Below are 21557 nucleotides of genomic sequence, written 5' to 3' on the forward strand. Positions count from 1 at the left end.
GAAAATATCAATGACTGCTGTAATACATGGTGGTATCTTAGAAGTGGTTTCTCAGGAAGACAGAGATAGGCAAGGAGGATCTAACAAGTAGTTACAGCCTAAGGGTTGTCAAAAATCAAGTGAGCCGTCTGGGGCCAAAGCCATTTTTTGTAGCATTTTCTCTCCAGCCTCCCCTCGCATTGGGACCCCACAATGAGTTAGTGTCCTCTCCCCAACTGTCAGCACAGGCAGCAGGAATCCTGTTGCAGACTGCTCCGGGGCTCCACCACAGCCTGTACTGTCAGGGGAAGAATGGCTTCCAGGGAGTCTCTGCAGGTATTGTGCAAGGTCCTCCTGGTTTACAGCTTTCGAGTGGCTCTCGTGACCCGAGTCCACAGATCTCTGACCCCTCGGGCTTAGTCTGCATTTTCATGTTCTCCGAGTCCTTGTTCAGCAGTTGCTCCTCTGCTGACTCTAGACCTTTCTGGTTTTCAATGGCAGGAGCAAGAGTGGCCCATTGTATAGCATGTATTCCCAGGGGTTTTTCCATGTTTGAATGATTCACACACATCCGTAGGTGGGTCTGCAGCTGGTGCATGGTGGGCCAATGGTGTCATTGTTTCTCTGTGTCATGATAGCTCTCAATTGAGCAGCGGCAATTGAGGGCAACAGCTCTCAGGGCCGCATGGCTCTCCGTGCGCCGGGGGCCCTCCCTCTGGGGGCCTACGAGGCAGCTTTAATACATTTTTAAAAACTGATGTTTTGGGGCTGGGGATTTAGTTCAGCGGCAAAAGTGCCTTCCTGGCAAGCGCAAAGTCGTGAGTTTGGTTCCCAGTACCAGAGAAAAACCAAAAAAAAAAAAAGAAAAATTGATATTTTGATGTACATTTCCCTAATGATTAGTGAATGTTGACCCATTCCCATTTGTCTGAGTTTCAAATTTTTCTTATATATATATATATATATATATATATATATACCATATATGTGAAAAGCTTTATTTTTGGTCTATATTTTTTCTCTTAATTTTGACTTTTGCTATACATTAAAAATTATGTACAGTTAAATGTGTTTCTCTTTCCCTTTATGGTTTCTAGGTCTCAAATCTTGTATAAAATGTGTCCCTTCCAAACTTAGGTGATTTCAGTTTTGTCAGCTTGTCATTTGCTTAATATGTATTTTTAAACCCTTGATGGAACTTAGACATTCAATTCTGCATCTTAATAAAATCCCTAAATTCCTTTGGCAAAAATGGTGACTAACATGGGAAATTCAGACTTAGTGTGACAATATTGAGAAGGATTCCTTTCAGAAAAAGAAAAGGAATTTGAAAGGATACTAATCTCATTAGCAGCTAGTATTTGTTTTAAAATGTTATATGACCCAACCTATAAAGCATCCACACAAAATGTGCCAGTTTCCTGAAACTGGATCTTTACAGTTTAACACTTTCACAATGGGGCCGTAATTTATATATCTTGCTGCTGAGCAGCTTGGGCTACCAGTGGTACGTGCATAACTGTACCATGCGTGACTGTAGCCCTTCTACTACCAATGGTAAAAGCCATTTGATGGGACAGTCATGAGTGTACCCAGGTGGTACAAGCCAGTGGGAACCTGTTAAATCACAAATCCTCAACAATCACTATCTGTTTATTTTTTTTGTTTTGTTTTGTTTTGTTTTTTTTTTTTTTGGTTTTTCTCCGGCACTGGGAACCGAACTCACGACCTTGCACTTGCCAGGCAGGCGCTTTGCCGCTGAGCTAAATCCCCAGCACCTCACTATCTGTTTAGTACTTTAGAGTTTACAATAGGACCCTACATCCTCAATGTATATGTTTGTGTGGGCATGAAAGCTTCCAACACAAAGCAGATATAATTATTATATCCTTCTCTGGCCCAGGAAGAACAGGAACAATCAGGAAAGTGAAGTAATTTTTTCTCATACTCTCTAACAGCAGCCGTAGACCTCACTACCAGGTTTCCTGATTCCAAATCAGGTACTTCTCATTGTTATGTTGAGCACATTCTCAAAGTGACTCCTGGACCTGGTTGGGACAGTAAAATTTGGGGGAAGGAGGTGGGCAGGAATGAAGGAAGGAGCATCTATTTCCACGTCCAAATCATTTTATTGAGATCTGGGTACAGTGGCAAATATCTGCAAGACCAGCTACTTGAGAGGCTGGGGCAGTAGGCTCACAAGATCAAGGCCAGCCGAAGCAGCTTCAGACTCTATTTCAAAATCAAATTTTAAAAGGTTGGAGATGCATTTTAGCACTCAGTGAACATTTGCCTAGTGTGTGCAAGGTTGTGAGTTTAATATCTAGTACTAAAAAAAAAAATCTATTGAGTTATACTGAAATACACCATTTTGTGGAATTAAAGATTTAGCTAAACAAACACAGGATTTAAAATATCATAATAGAGGAAGTGTTTGCGGAAGTGCAAGACAATACCATCTTGTACCTACTCTAGTAGCAAATCACGCTGCACAGAGAGTTCACCTTGCCTAAGCCACCCACACTCTCGCTGCCTTCCTTGACAGCAAGCTGTGACTCTCACATGTCTCTACAGTGAACTTTATTTGCAGACTCCATGGCTGGGTCTACCACGGTGGCTCTTAGAGCAGGCACCTAGCATATCCGGTCCATAGTATTTGCTTTCATTCAGGACTGCGCTGTGCTCAAGAGGTGCCTGAGTTAGTGTCCCCATTACTCATCTCTGGAGAAAATCCAACCACAGCAAACGCAAGGACATCAAGCAACAGATGCTGCATAATAACATATGCAAATTAGCCTGGGAAACCAATCCTGGTCTCACTGGAGAGAGCCTGGAGAAACCAGAGGGGGTCTAATGAAAATCAGGCAACGAGCTTCGCAGTCATGGCAAGCATCACAGCACTTGCCTGTTCCTGGCTGGTTGGTTGCCATAGAAACCTGTGCTTATAGAGTTTCTGAGTACATCAGCTCAAAGAGGATACTTACGTTATCCTACTCCAGGGTTGTTGTGAGAATTAGAATAATTCAGTTCTATTAAGTATTTGCCTACTATGGGGGAGCCTACTATGTGATACACTCTAGTGGGGGACATGGATGAACACATAGACCCTTTCTTTTGTGAACTTTCTGCCTCACCTGACAATAGAAAGCTCTAATGGAATGCGATCAGTTCACCAACCCAGGTGAAGACACAGGGAACAGAATAATGCATTCTTCCTGCAGAAGGTGAGGACTGCGGGGTGGAGGTGACATTTAAACAGGGCTTTACATGAAGGATTACAAAGAGTTTACTAGGCAAAAGCTGGGCTGGACATTCTAGAGAACAGAGCAAAGGTATGGAAGCATGGTGGGTTATACAGAATGCTAAGTCTGATAAACAAATTCAGCTCTATAGCATAATGAGGTCTGAGAATTACTGTCAAGCATTATTAACTCATACTTCTCCACTTCCAAATGGGTTGATTATCATCCTCCTCAGCCAGGCTGAAGTTATCATGGCATTGATGAAAGGAGTTTGCTGAGCAAGAAAATAAAGAAGGGAGGATGTTTATCTTCTAAAGAAAAATGATATTTTCAAGCTCCAGAAGAATATACTCATCAACAGAAAATGCTTTTGAGCCAGACAGCCTTGGTTTGATTGCAATCTTAATAAGTAAATGATTTTGGCAAAGTCACTTCAATATTTTTGACCCTGGGGATACATTCATTGTATTGGTTTTGTTTTTATTTTTTATGTATTTGTTGGAGAGATAACAATCTCATGATAAAATCTTGTTGAACATTTAAAAATACGAACAATTTATTCCAAGTGCCTACAACAGTGCATAGCAAGTAGTAGTAGCTTAGTATTTTTCAACTATTTTTTAAAATGGTCATTTGAGTCATTTTTATGCCTTGGGTATTTCTTCTATGAAGTCTTGAGGGTTTCTGATAAGGCTCTCGCTTGTAAAATAAATTGGTGTGATATATTTTAGAGTTTGAAGGTGATTTGGAATTGACTCAATTCAATGTTATCTATTGGTGTACAGAGGAAATAACTAACTTGTAAGGTGAGATTTCTTATGTACTGCAATTGGTGGTGAGTGCATAGGACAAATCTACAACTCAGCAGTTGGGACTGATAGTCTCACTGTTCCCCAGTATTTAACAGCATGACCCAACAGCCAAATCCAGGAACACACTTTAGGACAATGCATCCGTACCCAACAGTAACATCACTTCTTCCACTCAGTTGGTCCTAGTTGGCAAAGTTTAGCTTTTCAGGGAAAACTGAATAATAATTTTTTGCATGTAAATGTTAACACTGAATTCATTATGGTCTCTTACCGGGAAAGTTGCCTAATTGTGTGTCATGCTTGTCTTGGCTGGGTGATATTTGTAACATGAAAACTCATCAATAGAAGAGATCAAAATAATTTAATATCTAAACGAAAAAATATTATATTTGGTTAAGGTTAAGCTGCATTTGAGCACTGCTGACAGTGTTCTCATCCTGTTTTACTTAGGGCTGCCCAGGTCACTAGATTCATACAAAAAGGGGCAGTGCTGTAACCAAAGGCTCAGCCCTGTCGTGGCTGGCTCAGTCAATCTCTCTCTGAGTGATGGCACCCCAAGTCAGTGTGAGGAAGTCTATGGATAAAATCCCTTGCTCCTCTGCTGCTTCCTGTGTTGTCCTAGGGGATAGCGCATCCCAGCCCTCTCCACCACCCCTTCATAGAGAGCGGTGTTTCAGTACATTCTACTTCAACCAAGTCTTCCCAGTTGACATACGCTCACAATTGTTTTTCTTTGTTTGTTTTGTTTTGTTTTTTTTTGGGTTTTTCTCCGGTACCGGGAACCGAACTCACGGCCTTGCACTTGCCAGGCAGGTGCTTTTGCCGCTGAGCTAAGTCCCCAGCCCCTCACAATTGTTTTTCTATCAGCAACTTTCTTGTTAGTCACCCATGCTCATGAACTCTCAGCATAGTACTGAGTTCTAAAGAAAGGGCTTTATAAGCATTAATGAACGTAATATAACCTTATAAAATATAAACACATTATCATCCCATTCAGATGAACAGAGGGGAGTTAAACACACCAAATAGCCTATAAGTGGTAGCACTGGGATTCAAAACAGCAGCAAGACTCCTGCCTGCAGATCCATCCACCGTGCAAATGACAGTTGGTAACAGGGGGCAGCCGTGTCCCATACAACGAAAACACAAATGCCACAGCCACAGGCTCTTAGTGGCAAAAAGCCACTTATGGATCAATTTAGCTTTGTTATTTCACACACAGGGAAACAGAGGCATAGAAGGAGAAGCAACCTATTTAGCCTTGTTTCATTCCTCCCCATTCTATTTGCGCATGCTCAAGAAGTGAAGCCTTGTTATGTCAGTGTAGGTCCTTCCAGCAGCAACTGTGCGCTGTTTTTCCTGGAAGTGAAATAACATCCAAACTCAAGAACACAATTGCTACTGCATGTGGCGGGTCAGATAGGTAGGGATTGAGGCAGAGAAGGTGGAGTATCTAAAGTAGAAGTGGTTGAATCTTTCACACGGAGCTTTTTGGCTGCGATAGCAGGCTGGGCATTTATTGTGTAGAGATCATGCGATTTTTAGGATGTGGACTACCTGATATTGAAACCCTAACTTTACCTTCACAGCAATCAGTTAAGCTGCACAACCTTGTGGAAGATCACAACAAAGTCCAGGTTACCATCACTGTCAAAGACAAAGGTAAGTCACATGTTCTGCCGCTTCAGCATCTGACTGTTTCAGGGTAGAATCCTGCTCATTTGTCCTTGGTTATTAAATAAGGGGAAACAGTCTTTTCTGAATGAACCCAGGACTCAGACTAGTATGAGACAATTAGGTATCTAAGACATGAAATGAAGAGGTGAGGCAGTGTGAATGCTACCCCTGCACCTGCAAGCCCTGGTAGCTACCTCCCTCACCTTCATCCTCCATTCCTCTTGCTTGCCTCTGTCTTGGCCCAGCCCTATTGAGCCACTGATTCCCAGTGTCTGGGTTACTTCAGATTCCCTCTGCTCTCCATATTTCATTTACTGAGTAAGCCTTTCTCAAATAACTAAAAGAAAGGCCCTGCCACCTAGAACATAGACCCAAAGAAGGCTTTTAGATGTTGGCTGACACTTGGCATATACTCTGAGCCAGCCTGGAATGGAGTGGCCATGAATTTCTTCAAGAAATGTAGAGCTACACAGCAGAACAGCAGAAAGCTGCCTGGAAAGCTTACATGAGACTCCAGTCCACCAAGGCGAAGTTGCCCAGGGTTCAGGGACCCAGGCAAAGTACAAACAGAAACCATGGGGCACTTCTCTTCCCATCGGTACCCCTGAGCATTCACTCTGGGTAGAGCAGAGACCAGGTACTGGGCTCAAAATGGAACTTTGTTGCTGAGCTAATCCTTCGCTGTGTTCCAGGAAACGATTCCCTATTCCTGGTTCTCCTGGAAGCTTTAGTTGAGTGGAATGGGATTTAAGCAGGTAAACAAGTAGGTAGCTCTTAGTCAGCAGGTTGATAAGCACTCTTAGTTACCTTTACTCTTATGTAAAAACAGGAAGAGGTCCGTTAGTCACGGAATTTTTGCTATTACATAGGTTTGCAGGAGCTGGAATCCCGCCTCTTGGTTCCCGGAGATATTCTTGTTCTTCCAGGAAAATTGTCACTGCCATGTGATGCTGTTCTGATTGATGGGAGCTGTGTGGTGAACGAAGGCATGCTCACAGGTAAGCAGTTGTCATGGTGCTCCCTCCTCCATGTGCAATGTATAAGTCCATGCTAGCAAACCAGACCAACATCTACTTACCAACCTAGTACCAAGCCCCCTGGTAAAATATTGAGAGCTTGATGACAGACATACACCCAACCTTTTCATTGACATAGAGACACAATATACACAAGCAGCTAGTATTTAATAGTCAGGTAGTTAAACTACAATAAATACAAAACTATAAGAAAAATTCCAGGGCCAGGGGTATAGCTCAGTGGTACAAGCACCTACCTGGCAAGTGTAAGGTCCTGAGTTCGATTCCTGGTAAAAAAAAAAAAAAAGATTCAATACCATGACTAATTGTCCAATGTGTGCAGTGAATAGGATGAGTGCAGGGAGCTTGAGTAGGTAAACAGGTTGAAACAATCTTTTCATAAACAAGAAAATTGTTTATAGTTCTATCCAAACAACATACAACCTATAAAGACAACAACTATCATAATTGGAAGAGTGTAGAGATTTTCTTAAACCTGTGCTGTACGGATAGAAAGTTAGCAACCTCTAGGTTTTGCTGGAAAGTTTGTGTTGAACCTCAGGTTATAGACAGTAACAGTTGGTTCTCCTTTTAATTTATATTTGCAGTTGTTCTCTCTGTGCAGAAAACTGTTCTTCCAGTTATTTCTAGAATGGTCCCACTATTCATTTGTAGTTTGGAAAGTCTCATTGTATTTATATGAGGCACTATTTATAAAATGTTCTTTGGGTGCAGAAACCCCACAAAGCACAGCACATTGTAATAAAAGAAAGTATACTGCAACACAAAGATAAAAACTATTTGTCTTTTATGCTTACAGATTGTTGAGTTTTTCTACTTTCAAATGGTATGAAGTCAGGGAGAAAAAGCATACACAAAGCTTCAACACAACCTAAATGTAATGAAAATTCATTATCTATTCTTGAATTGTTCAGCATAAGCAGATTTCACATTAAAAATGGATCTGCTTAATTTAAAATTGAAAGAAGAAAATGTAGCAAACGTAAATATATTTAGTATAATTATAAAATATCCCTTTAATGTGTTGAAATCTAACTGCCTTATAATGATAGTGATAAGGATTTGCATACTTATCATGTCTTTTATCCAGAATGTTGCCATAGTAGCCAACGTGCAAACCTCAAGCTCAAGCAAAACTGTCCTTCTCACTCAAATGCAGCAATTGTCTCTGTCTCCTGCAGCTTGGTGGTATGGAACAGCTACTTTCCCTGGCACCAGAGAGCACTGATGCAGTGCGAAAGCTTAAGCCCGAAGTTTGCTCCTTTTTCTGTGACTAGGGTCAGCATACAATACCTGTCATGACTTTCAGGAAAACTCAGAAGGTCCCAAAGAATTAGGAACAGTAAATAATTCTGCCTTTTAATAAACATACAAAATTGACCTAAAATGACCTTCAGGGGCAAGTGGCATTTTCCGATGTCCATTTCTGGAAAAATTAAAATCACCAGCACTAATATCTATGTAACCAAAGTAAATTGTGAAGACAGACATATTAACTAGAAATATATCTCTTTCTATCTCTATTTCTATGTATTTTTGTCTCTTTCTCATTGATTTCTTCAAAAAATGTAGTTCCCAAGCATGCTTTAAATACTTTATTGCATCGCTTACATAGGTCTTCCCATTAATGTACATAATGTTGGTACAAACTATCCCAACTGAACAATCAAAAGACTAGGGCTAGGTTTCTGAACCTGAAAGTGTATTCTTAGGGTATTTATCCTCAAACAGGATTTCAGCTTTGTTTTTCTCAATGTGCAAAATTGTCCTTTGGATCTACAGAAATTTTTATTTGTGTAAGAGTAAAAGTAGTGAATACTCCTAGCATCTCAGCAGCAACTTTTGTTTTATAAATTTTTACTTCCGACTTCATCGTGGCATAAAGCAAATTAAGGTAGGAATTAGTGTAATACCAATTTATAAATGAGGAAATTGCAGCAAAGAGACAAAAGCTGCTCAGCAAATAAGTATGAATCAGAACTGGAGATGGTGTTTATTCCAAACATGCAGGACACAGGAGTGAGGAAGATGATTCCAGGGAGTACAGTGGCTGCCTTCACCCCAGGCCTTATCACCTCTTGCACGCTACTTGTAATTCCCACAGTGCTGCCCCCTGGTAGGACCTTCCTTCTGCTTGTTTCCTCAGTTTTGTCCCATTGCCACAAGCACCTATGCAAGAGACTCAGCTTTACTTTGTATCTACATGAAATTTTTATTTTGATTCCAAATTTTCCCATTCTGGAAAGTGTCGAGTGTGAATACCTGGGGTAAGCCAGTGAGTCTTCCCAATAATATATTGGCAGTTCTCCCAATCCTTGTTTGCTTGCCTAGTATTGTAGAGGGCAGGGAGAAGGGAAATGTGCTTTGGGGCATCTCCTTGTTCAGGTGTTCCTGCTCTACCTTAAATTGTCTGAGGCCTATATACTTGGAAAGACCCAAGTGCTATTAATCTGTGTTCCCAAAACTTGATTGCATGTCCTCACACCATACTGCAGGGCCTTTTTCTTAGGGAGGCATGACATGTAAGTCTCTTTCGGATTCTCTTCCAATGCCAGTCTGGGGTCTTTAATTTAGGTAGAGATGCAGTAAAGGGAAGGCATTACTCTTAGGTAGTCCCTCAAATCCATGGTCAAATTTATGAATGACTTTCAAAACTCAAAACCTTTGTCCACTTTTTCTGCCTCCTTTCCTGAGACAATGATCCTGTTCAAGATCTAGGGCCACTCAAAGGAGAGGAGCCAAGAAGCAACAGTGACTGTCATGTGGGGGGCAGAATCTATTAATATTTCACATGTTCTCCTCAGTATAATAGCTATTTTCTTAGTTTTCATATGTATTTGGCTTTGTACCTACATTTTACCTGTTATTTATGCATTTGCAAGTCTGTTAAGGTGTGCAAATCTGAGACCCAGAGAAGGTACATAATTTGCCTACCATCAGGCAACTTAAGTATAATGTAGCTGAGCACTGAATTCATTTGTTAGCTTCTACTTTTATTTGCTCATTTCACAGATGTTTATTAGCAGGCACTGACCAGGGATATAGCGGTGACCAGGACAGTTGTGACTTTTGTCCTCATGGAGGTCACATTCTAGAGGAGGGAATGTGAAATATGCAAATGGGAATGAGTGAGAATGATGCTACAAAAATAACATAAATCACCAGCAATTGTGCTTCCTTAGAAAATAAACCACCGAAATCCAGGTATTTTGTCCTCAGAACTTATGCTTAGAGTCAGTGCTTCTCTGCCAAAGGGTGGTGGGGAGAGGGGTGGCATTCGCTCTTCCACAGTTCCTTCCTCTCCCTCTACCCATGAAAGTTCTGATTTACCTGAGCGTGGAGACCCCAAACTGGACACATTGGAACCCCTGCAGTGGCTAGTTCACGCTGGTATCTTGCCAGAGTAGCTAGCATCAGTTAATAGGTCAGATCTTTTACTCTCTTCTCATCCTCCCTTTCTGTCATCCTACTCCCTTTCTTTAACTTATTCATTGCTTTATTTAGTAAAAGCTTGGAAATGCCTTCTCTGTGCCAGGCACTGTGTTGTGTGTTGGAATCACATGAAGATAAATCCTTTACAGTGGAGGGTCTCAGAAACGTAAATAAGCAAGTACATGGCATTCTAAACACAATTACCATGCAGAAGAAACTGCCTCCCTGGGACGAGCAAGGAATTTCTATTTCACAGCAGCAATCCCCAGGAGCCAGCTCTCCCGCTGACTGTGAATGATGACTCTACTCCCTTCTAAAGCCAGCCCAGCCTCTTTAGACCCCCCATCTTTTGTAGGCGAACTCATCCTTTCTAGGGCTCCCAATAAAGTGCAAACCATGAGATTTTTCATCAATATGTTAATAGTGTAGGAGACTTGAAAATCATTTCCGGGTGAAGTCGTACGGTTTGAATGTCATCTCTGGAACAGTATCCCTAGGTGGCTTTCATCTTTGATTGCTTAATACCTATGTGCCTCCAATTCCATTGATTTTGTGTGTGTGTGTGTGTGTGTGTGTGTGTGTGTGTGTGAAACTTTTCTACTACTGTATTAGCTAAAGTAAATATTATGTATTAGTATTCTGGTGGTGAAGGCAGATGAACCATTGTAGTTATCTACAAGTATAGATATAACAGATATAGCCTGTTATAAAGGCTAATTTCAAAAACAATGTGGTGTAATGATCTGGAGATTTGCCCAAAGGTTCTATTCCTTGTACAAAATAATTTAAAATGCCATTGGTAACTTCATCCACACAACAGATGAATATTGCAATTGTTTTAAAGAAAATGATACATGGACAGAGGAATTTTCTGAAGAACATACAAAGACCACGAATAAAAATTTTATAGCTTCTTATACTTTATAATAGAAAAAACAATAGGAAGCTAGTTTTGAAAAAACAGTAGTAGAAAAACCTGGATAATTGCTTTTATCTAATTTATCTATGCATTTAACAAAGATACATATTTTGAACCTATTATATACCACTAGGGAAAATTCAGAATATAAATATGCATTTCAAAGTCTCTGTCCTCAGTTACCTAGAGATAGGACCTAAATTTGTGTAACTAATCCATGTGATACTATTGCCAGATTAGAACAATTACATATTATTGTGCTAACTGAATGTTTAGCAAAAGACCTAAGGAATTTTAAATTCATTTTAGTGCTTTTTAAATCTGGGACCTTTATGTATTATTAATATTTTTATTTTTGTCTCTGAAATTTATCTTTTGCACTCTAAACTCATTTGTTCCTAGAATGTTCTGTCCTACAGTTACCAGAAAAAGGAAGAGGAATGGTACCAGCAGAAAAATGGGAGTCAAAAGGAAATATAAAGGCTTAGTTTAGCTGATACTCAGGCAGGGAAATTATAGCACCAATGTTTGAATTGGGGTGAGCTTTGATATCTATCAAGAGAGTTTAGGCTTTATTACCCCTTAGGTAATGGGAATGCCTAAGGATTTTTGAGAAGAATGGAATAATAAAAGGAGATTTTGATAGGGCTCACTTGGAAAAGGTGTAGGATGAGTATGATGTTCTAGCATACTCTTTTTTTTTATTTGAAAGATAAAAGATCAACTCTAAGCTTTTATAAGTAAATGGAACAACTGGAGACCATATTTATAAATGAAATAAATCAGACCCTCATGTGTAAACACCATATTGTTTCACTAATGTAAGAACCTGAAAGAGTGAATAAAATCTAAAAGGTACAATAGATATTGTGAAAGGGAAAGAAACTGCTCAAAAGGAATTAACAACTGGGATGAGGGAAAAGAGAAAAGAAAGAAATAAGGAAATACATACACACACACACACACACACACAGGATAGCTAAGATAGTTGTACTACTGATTTCTATTACTTTATTGAAAGGAACAGTTAATCTTTAGTTGTTTATCAATCTTACATGCCTGTATTCATTTAACTGAGTAACCAATTTGAAGATATCAATATGTAACATAACAATCATTGTTAATTTCCTATCACCTTGTCTGAAATTCTGTATTGCTTGTGTTGTTTCTGTATTATTTTGTAAATGTGTAGCATACTTGTTTAATGAAAAGGTACATGAATGGATGACTGGATAAATGAGAGAATGAAAGGCAAATAGCAATAACTATCCATGTGCCATATTGCTCCTTCATTGCTTGCAATAGCGCTGGGCTGGGGAACTCTTGGGAGAATGGTTAGGTGACAACTAACATTGGCCACTTTTTAAATCATGACAACAAACCTTGAAGGTCAGGTATGGGAAAGAGAAGCTGATCTTTAAACAAAATCTGAAATAAAATCAAGTCTACCATTGCTTGCACTGCTAGCATTCTAAAAACAATCATCTGACTCAGTGTGTGGGCGTTAAAGTCTATTAGCTGTGATCATATACTTTCATAAAGCTGGCAAGCACCAGTTCTGAGTAGCTATCTGAGTTTACACAGAATCAACAAGATGCAATCTTGTTCAGGTGAAAGCATACCTGTCACGAAGACACCACTGCCGCACACAGAGAACACCATGCCCTGGAAGTCCCACAGCTTGGAGGATTATCGGAAACATGTGCTTTTCTGTGGAACAGAAGTTATCCAGGTCAAACCCTCTGGGCAGGGACCTGTGAGAGCTGTCGTTTTGCAGACAGGTGAGTAGATTCCACTTTCATAAGTATAGTTTATGCTTGAAGGTGGGGGAGAGTTGGATTAGGGGAAATTTTTTTTTTAGGATTTGGAGTTTGCCACATTCTAGTACTAACATTCATATTCTTTTCTAATCAGACTTTATTATTCCAAATTGCCACATGTTAATTGAATGGTTCGTGAGCATTCAGACTATTTGCTCACCTCTTAACACTCTATTATAATACCTGTTCCATAGAAAGCACTTCATGTGCTTTAAGAATGAATAAAAGAAAGCAATTACTATAAAAAACCCTTGCATAGGGCAAAAGATATACAGATGATGTAGGTTTCCATCAAGCCAAAACAGTGATATTGGTTTGGTTCTGTCCATGGACTTCTTCTCTTTTCTCTCAATATTCCCTCGAGTGATTGCCAAAGTCACTGTCAACTACAGTCCGCTCAAAGAGTTGCTTGCTAGGCTGTGCATTTAATTCCCTGTTGGACACCTCTGTCTGGGTGCTCTACAGACACTTCAAAGTCAGGCATCCGAACGTGAACTCTGCCTGTATTGCCTCTGTGTATTAGCAGCGGCATCTAACTGGTCTCTCTGTATCATCTTTAACTGCTCATTTTCTCTCATATCCAATGGGCACCAAGTCCCAGTGTTTGTATTCATACCACCTAAGGCCCGTGCCTTTCACCTTCATTCCTATGGTCGCTGTGTTGTGCACGTTTTCATCCCCATGGGTCTAAACTATTAGAACAGAAATACTCTTTAGATTGTTCCTTTTAAACTTTTGCCCTAATCTTTCTCTAAGCTGTCACCTGAGTTGCATTTCCAAAACATAGTTTGCTGTAGTCCATACATACCATGCTGGTCAACCTTTCCACAGCCAGCCATATTCATGCCCAACTTTCCCATGGCATTACACACCAAGGCTTCCCATGACCTGGTCCTAGCTCACTGTCCTCAGCCCTGACTTATGTTTCAGCCATGCTATGTAGCTGTAGATGTAAAGCACGCCATGTGCTTTGGTCTAGTCTATAATTACATTGTCTTTGGTGAACATTTTCATTGAAATTTATGACTAATTGACATTAAAATTAGTAGGTCTGACTATTGCTAAAATTGTTTAACTGAAAGCTAATTGTTAGAGATCATGAAAACCACCTGAGAACTTTAAAATGCCTAGATAGCAAGTAAGAGGAAACTGTCTTCCTGTTCTTCAAAGGCAGCAAAGCTGTATTTGAGGAGATGAGTGTCCATTGGGCAGTGGGGGTATGGTATTGTTTTATGCCTAGCAGTGCTGACTCATATTGGAATATATGGTAATCAATCATTTTACTCAGTCATCCAGATACTAGTGAGTAGTTATGATGTGTGATGTGCTGAGGACTAAAGAAATAATTTGTGCGATGTACCCTCTCCTTAGAGGAGTTCATAACCTATTGTAGAAGAAAGATGAATTTACAGCTAACTAAAACACAGAGTGGAGGGAGATGTCGTATGACCAAGTATTGCAAGGACTCCAGAGAACAAGATAAATTATTTTTGGTATAAAGTATGGGAGTAGAATTGTGAAGACACCTATTTGATGAAGTGGCATTTTGAACCAAGGCTGATAGCTCTGTTGTTAGGACAGCAACGGGGGAGGGTTTAACCAACCGTGTCAGAACTAGAAGGGTAAACTAGTTTGGATTTATGAAATATAGAAGAAGGAATCGCTGGAGTCTTCTGAGACCAATGAATGCCAACAAGGTCAGTCCAGCAAGCCAGGAGTAGGTTAGAATGAAAAGAACCTTGAATACCTTGCCTAAAGATTGAATTTCATCCTATGAAAATGGGGGCTCTGGACACAAGATGACATCATCATCATAGGCTTATACATACGTAGCTTTAGCAAATTATTTCTTTTTTTCTTAATTCTTAGTTATCTTTTAACACATACTTTTAAACACGTATCTTCCAACACTTCCCTACTTTGAAGTCTGTGCTTGTCACCTAATTTTCCCTGTTCACTACTCTTCAACTCCTTAGTCCAGTCTTTCTCAACCCATGAGGGGATGGGAAGCTGTACCGGGGGAGCCAAAGAGGCACTGTCTCCCAGACCAAGAGAAATCAAATGGGGCTAAGTGAGTGCCACTCACCCACACCCCCATAATTTATAACAAGGAAGGCAAACACACTGTCAGGCCAGTGTGTGTTTATTCCATGCTCCAAAGACCCCCAACTACAGTACTTTTGATTCAGAAGGAAACTGCTAAAGGGCCTGACTTGGTCTCTGCTTACTTTCATGTAGGTTACAATACAGCAAAGGGGGATTTGGTGAGATCTATCCTCTACCCCCGGCCTTTGAACTTCAAACTATACAGTGAAGCCTTCAAGTTCATGGTGTTCCTGGCCTTCCTTGGTGTTGTGGGGTTTTTCTATGGCCTAGGGATATACATGTACCATGAAGTAAGTACTGAGGGTATAGCTTCTCAAGAGCTTGACCTAACTCAAGAGAGTTAAGATCATCTCTCAATCCTATCATTCTATGAATCAGTGTTGGCCAAAGAGCGTCCTTAGATTGTAGATCTATTCCTTACCTGTAATCCCCAATATGGTAGCACTTTGCCATATGAACTTACTGAGCACTTAAAATATGGCTAATGTGACTGAAATAAATTTTCATTTGTTTCATTTTAATTAATTTAAATTAAATAGCCACATGTGGTTAGTGGCAATCCAATCATGTTGGATAGTGCAGCTGGGAGAAGTTGCAAATTTTCCTGATGGTTTCTCCCAGTTGCTTTGGAATGAGGGGTTGGCTTATGTACTATCCAATCCCAGATAGAGTTACATGGTTGTGTATTTCTCAAACCTGATAAGAAGATGGGGAAGATTTAGTCAATCAGATCAGACAGTAGGAAGGGCATACTAATTTGAGTGAGCAAAACACAAAGAAAAGGGAATAAGGATCTTTTGAATCTAGTCAGTAGTTAAGAGAGAATTCCTGCAAGGTGGGAGTAGATCAGACCCAAGAGATCTTGAATGCCACATGTGATCTGAACTTTTTCCTGAAGTACATAAAGTGTCCCAGGTAACCCAAGGTCCTTTCTCATCTTTTCTGCTTGGGTTCTGAAATGTAATTCAATATTTACTTTTATGGAGCTGATTCCCTGCAGGGAATCTATGTTCAAGATCTCTTTAAGCTATAGAGTGTCTGGATTTATTTAGATGTCTCTTTTTAAGGGTTGACAGCTGGAGGGAGGATTGTTGTTTATGACCTCTGAGGACCTCTCTGGTGCTGCAGAGGGAAATGGTATAACCTGAGCATTCCTGGTGGCCTCAGAGCCCATGGGGTGTGTGGAATTATACTGAGCAGGGGAGGGGTGGTGCCTGAATGGAGGAACGTCAAGTGGAGAGAAACCAAGTCAGCACAGGGCTGGGGCAGTTGGAATAGGTGCTCAAGGTCTCCTTTGTTCTTCAGTGGGAGACAGGTGCTCATTTGTGGGACAGCAAACAGAATACTCAGTCCCACCAGGAGCGCCGACTCCCTAGCAGGGTTCTGAGCCAGAGTCTGGAGGGATCCTATGGTATCGCAGGGCCAACCAGGTGCAGGAAGGAACACTCTGCTCTGCAGGGCTAACTCCATGTACATCCCCCTCCTTCCTAGGTCTCTCCAAGAGATACGACAACCATGGCCCTGCTCCTCCTCACTGTGACTGTCCCTCCTGCACTGCCAGCAGCCCTGACCATCGGCATTGTGTACGCCCAGAAGAGGCTGAAGAAAAAGAAGATCTTCTGTATCTCCCCACAGAGAATCAACATGTGTGGGCAGATAAACCTTGTGTGCTTTGACAAAGTAGGGTCCCAACTTTCCGGGTTGAAGGCGGGTGATGTTGAGGACTAGAGGAGAAAGGTCCCTGGGAATGGCTAGTGTAGGGCACCCATCATACAGATGAGAAAACTGAGGGTGACACACTGTGAGTTCTGTAAGATCCCATTCTGGAAGCTGAGTCCAGAGGTAACAGTTGAGCCATCACATCAGGAAATTTTCTTTCCCCTGTGAAATTTTAGTACTTTCTGTGACTGCTTTGTGTTTTCAAACATTCTCTTACTCTGAGAGCTTTTATGATGGACTGTCTTTTTCAGGTAAAAATGTGAGGGACACTTCTGTTTCACACAATGCTTTGTCCAGCACTTAAGTGAACAACTTTCTTTTCCTCTGCTTTTTGTAATGAAAAGGAGGGAATTGACAATGGCAGTGACCTTTACTATTTACACTCTCCTGTCATTCTTTTTCCCTTGTTCCCAGGACTGCAGGATGGGGATGCCTGCAAAGGTGGCAGAAGGGGGGGGGCTATGTGCCAGCCTGGGAGGGCTGAGAGCCTCTCATAATTCACCTGTGGGGACCTGAGGAACTTTGGCATCAGATCTGCCGTTGGCCTTGAGAAGCCAGTTTAACTGCTGTAATGCTCTGGGCTTGGGTTGGGCTCTCTCTGTCTTCAGCTCCTTTGCACTGGGATCGCTGATCCAGGCTCTGGCACTTTTGTAGTTAACCTACACTGGCAGAGAGCCAAGGCTGGGCAGTCTAGTGCAGTCCCATTGATGAGCTCTTTAGGAATTCAGAGTCCAGCTGAGGATGCAGGGAAAACGAGACTACAGGCAACCATCATACCATGAGCTGCCGGCTTAATGGAGGCCAGACCTCCATTAAGCACTTGGGCATGGTTACCTGGTGCAGATAGGAGGTCACCTCTGAGCTTTCCCTTTATCAGACAGAATACGTCAGAGTCCGAGGTGAGCAGTTCAGAGCCCAGGCTGTGAGAGGAATGCATGTGTGGGCAGTGGACAGTGGGGTGTGGTCAGAAGGGCCACCTGCAGGCTGAGGTAGATGGAAGCAGAGTGAGGGCCCTTCCTTCTTAGGAAGACATGTGACATTATTTAAGTGTTTTATTTATTCCATTTATTCTGTCTCTGGAATGGAGATAGCACAGAGGGAGAAGGCCACCTAGGGACAACTGAAGAGATCATTCATGATCTTAGAGGAGGGGACAGGAATAGGAGAGTTAGAAGACAGACCAGAGAAACTCCATGAGGAGACTGACGAAGCCCCACAAGGAACCTGTCCTGGTTGGTCCCCAGCCGGAAGTGGTGCATCTCTTTGATAATTTCAGGCTTCTTTTTCTCATGTTGCTTTGGGCAAAAAAGGTCCTGAATTGCCATCAGTTGGGAACTGGTATGGTTAATTTAGCAATAGCTTCATTTTAGATTCAGGGACAGGTAACAATTCCTTGCAAGTTTTCAGATAGGGATTCCTATTCCTTCTCTAACAGGATCACTTTTGTCAGCAGGGCTCTATATAAAATATGTTCATTACCTGTTTACCTGTTTCAAAGACTCATTTTCCCCAGAGGCTGTTCATCTTGCTTCCTATATAGACCTTTTGCCTCTACGTCCTCTGGCCCTTGCTGTGGGGCCGTCTGAGGCTCGCATGGCCAAACTTCTCATGGAAAGGCTGCTGGTTAGAGTGCAAAGAACTCTTGATTTGGAAATGGCAAAGTGAGAAATCAAATCCTGAATTAGACACTGAGTTTCTCTGAGATATTGTTGAGTTAAAATGGTAGAACTATGATTAGCTCCAAGATTTTATTTTCCAGTTTCCACATTATAAAACCCTATCAATGTGATGTTGCAATAAGAACCTCCACAATTAATTGAATGTCCAGTCAGAGTGTTTCAATTTAGAAGCTGCCTCTCACTGGGATTCTGAGTATATTTGTGCCCATATATGTTTCTAGTTTATATTTAGATGTTCTCTAAATATGTGTTAAAAGTTCTCTAAGCTAAATTTTTTCATTCTTTTTATTCAATTTTGCCCAAGCCTGGGCTTGTCTGTATGCTAAGAGGTTTTCTTTTTCTATCTTATTCCTTTAGAACTGCAGCTATGAGTATGATTTTGTTTCCTTTTCATTTATCGTTAATTTCCTAAGGGTCATTTTCACATTGAGAAACAACATGCTCTTATTTCTGTTTTGCTCCAACATCATCTCTGTTTTCTGTTCAAAATACTCATGTTTGGAAACATAATCTAGTCCACAGGAAAGCATTTGGGTTTGAATGAAGTTGCTCACTGTTTTTGAAGTGGAGCATCCCAAGGATGCTTGGAAAGTGAAAACCGAGGTTGAGGGTCCTCATGCAATGCAGGAGGAAAAGGAAGGAAGCAGCATTTTTTAAAGTTGTTATTGTTCAAGGAACAACGTCATAGAATCATGCCAGCCTTCTTTTTTTTTTTATGAAGTCCAGATGAATTTGTGACACAAAGGTACCTTGATTGTTGAATGTGGAAGCTTGGAGGGGGCGATGTCTTTCCACCTGCCCCACAGAATCCATGTAGCACAGCCTGTGGAGGAAGACTGCAGGAAGGCTGGATTCTGGTCCTGCCTTGCCACCCTCCAGGGCCCACCCTCCAGCCTGTCTCCGTCCCATCTGCTCAGTTGCAAGGAAGAAAGGCATTGTAGGCATTGCTCTGTAAACCACTAAATGGATGTGCCGTAATGATAGATGTGACTTCACAGAAAACTAGAAAACTCAGCGTCTTATACAGAGATGACCTTACAAGCTTGTCTCAGAGGCTTGGGAGTGGGTGCTGGAGCAGACTACTCTGCACTGCTTGGGAAAGCTCTGCCCCACCAGCGCAGCCCACTCTGGGTGGTAAGCAGGCCTGACGCTGTTTGCTTGCCACGAAAGACACAATGCTCACAGTTAATGAGGAAATGAAAAGTGTTCCTGTAGTAGTTTCATTTCATGTTCTCTGTTACATGATCTGACAAGTACTTCTCCATAACGCAGCATATCACATCTTCTGACCATTTTCCTCTGGATCTAACAATAAAATCCATTCATAGGTATCCATTAACATTTATTATTAGCACTTAGTTTTCTCCGTAGCTGGAAAGCCCTTTATTAACATTTCGTTATCAATCCCAATGATCACCTCATTACACACATTTTTAGAAAATGATGGTCAACCTGTTGGCAAGCTGTGAACTAATCAATCTTAGAAAGAAAAAAAATTCCTGACGTCTACTTTGGACAGACCTCAGGTGCCCACTTGAGCTGGTCTTTGTGGAATTTCCTCTTAGCTTCTGCTCTAACAGCAGCTATAGACAACAACCAACCCAAGGTGCTTGCATTTTACCTCCAGTTAGTAATAAGAATCACCTGATTTTCAACACAGTCTTTGGGGAATGATGTATCACCAGATTTAAAATTCGATGCTTACCAAGAAAGAGATTTTGACTGCTGGATCTATGATAACTTCTTAGAAGCTTGGATTTTGTCTCAATAACAACATGATTAAAAGCTTTAAGTCTTATGTTAATGTCATTTCTTTTATTCAGACAGGCACTTTGACAGAGGACGGGCTTGACCTCTGGGGCACAGTGCCTACTTCTGATAGCTGGTAAGTCCTGAAGTGAAGATGGGACGTGCAACAATGTGGCTGCCTCAGCAATACTCAAGTCTTTCCTTCTAGTGTTACTCTGACTTGTTTAATTAAATGAGTCCTACACTCTGAGTCGGGTAGGAAAACAGGTCCTCAGCCCCCACATAAAAAATGGAATTGAATGAGATGGATAATTAAGGAACCAAATGAGTAAAGCAGAGGGGCAAAGCGTGAAATCAAGACCGTGCTTCATTAAAGGCTGCCAAGGCTTCCTGAGTGGCCAGTGCGGGCAGTCGGCTGGGGTGAACCCGGGAGAGATGAGCCCATCTCCTCCCCCATGAGGTGCATGGTCTAAGGATAAAAATCTGCCAACATACTCGCCTTCAATGCACAGCATAGCCTGTAGAAATTACTATTAAGACAGAAAATCAGAGCAGAGAATCAAAAAATGTTGCTTGATATAAAACACAGTCTTGATTTTTATAATAACAAGGTGAGAAAGGCAGAAATTCATTTTGAAATTTAGTGAATCGATGAAAACTCCCTAAAACTGATAATACTTGTGATAGGTTTTGAAGGAGGTGCAGCTGGAAATTTTAGAGATGTGGTCAGAAGGCGGGGATGAGGGACAGGAGAAGACAACTACAGATACCAACCCGAGAGCTGAACTGGAGTGGGGAGGGAAGACCCACCCCGGAGAGAACCCTGAGCTCTGGCCTCTTTCCTGCAGGGCTAAGACTTACCTCCTCTGAGTGGTGAGAGCCTCTGCTGAGCTCTGCATTTTGGTTTCCAAAAGTGACAGAGGCAGCTGTCAATCAGAGAAGGCATCATGGAATGGTGACAGGGTCAGAGGCAGGACAGGCATAGAGCACAGCGGTGTAAGGCATGGTGGGCTAGAGCCAAGGAACTCTACTCATTTATCCTGCTCTTGGTGTTCAGATGTCCTGACCAGGCATTTGTGCAGACAGGCAGGGCCTCTCCAGGCCAGAGCAGCACAAGGGGAAAGAATGTTTGCAGTTTCTACCTCTCTGTCTTTCCCCCTTACACCTAGTACTCTGATGCTTTTGGGGGTATAGGGAGAGCTACACACAGTCACTATTCCGCTAGGTTGGGAGAAGAGGGAGGTGAACTGTAACATTCTGCCTTGGCAAAGAGGAAAATGGGCTGTATAGGCAGTATGCCTTGTTGCCAGCTTCCACAAATGGAAGCAAAAGCCAAAGGGTCGAGCAGTGAGAAACACTGAAAGCCCATGCGTGGTTTCACCACCC

The 21557-nt window shown here is 41.6% G+C and overlaps 1 protein-coding gene across 1 annotated transcript in view; it reads left to right on the plus strand.

Moving 5' to 3' along the window:
• The window catches only part of Atp13a5 (ATPase type 13A5), a 103743-nt gene that overhangs the window by 34728 nt on the left and 47458 nt on the right, over positions 1–21557 (plus strand). The window contains exons 8-13 of the mRNA XM_005383208.2: positions 5623–5695; positions 6580–6708; positions 12709–12879; positions 15157–15314; positions 16516–16704; positions 20246–20307. Coding sequence (XP_005383265.1) covers positions 5623–5695; positions 6580–6708; positions 12709–12879; positions 15157–15314; positions 16516–16704; positions 20246–20307 — 782 coding nt within the window. The remainder of the gene's footprint in view (positions 1–5622; positions 5696–6579; positions 6709–12708; positions 12880–15156; positions 15315–16515; positions 16705–20245; positions 20308–21557) is intronic.

The sequence above is a fragment of the Chinchilla lanigera genome, unplaced genomic scaffold (genome assembly GCF_000276665.1).
Source record: "Chinchilla lanigera isolate Chin_1 unplaced genomic scaffold, ChiLan1.0 scaffold00019, whole genome shotgun sequence".
NCBI classification, from domain to species: domain Eukaryota; kingdom Metazoa; phylum Chordata; class Mammalia; order Rodentia; family Chinchillidae; genus Chinchilla; species Chinchilla lanigera.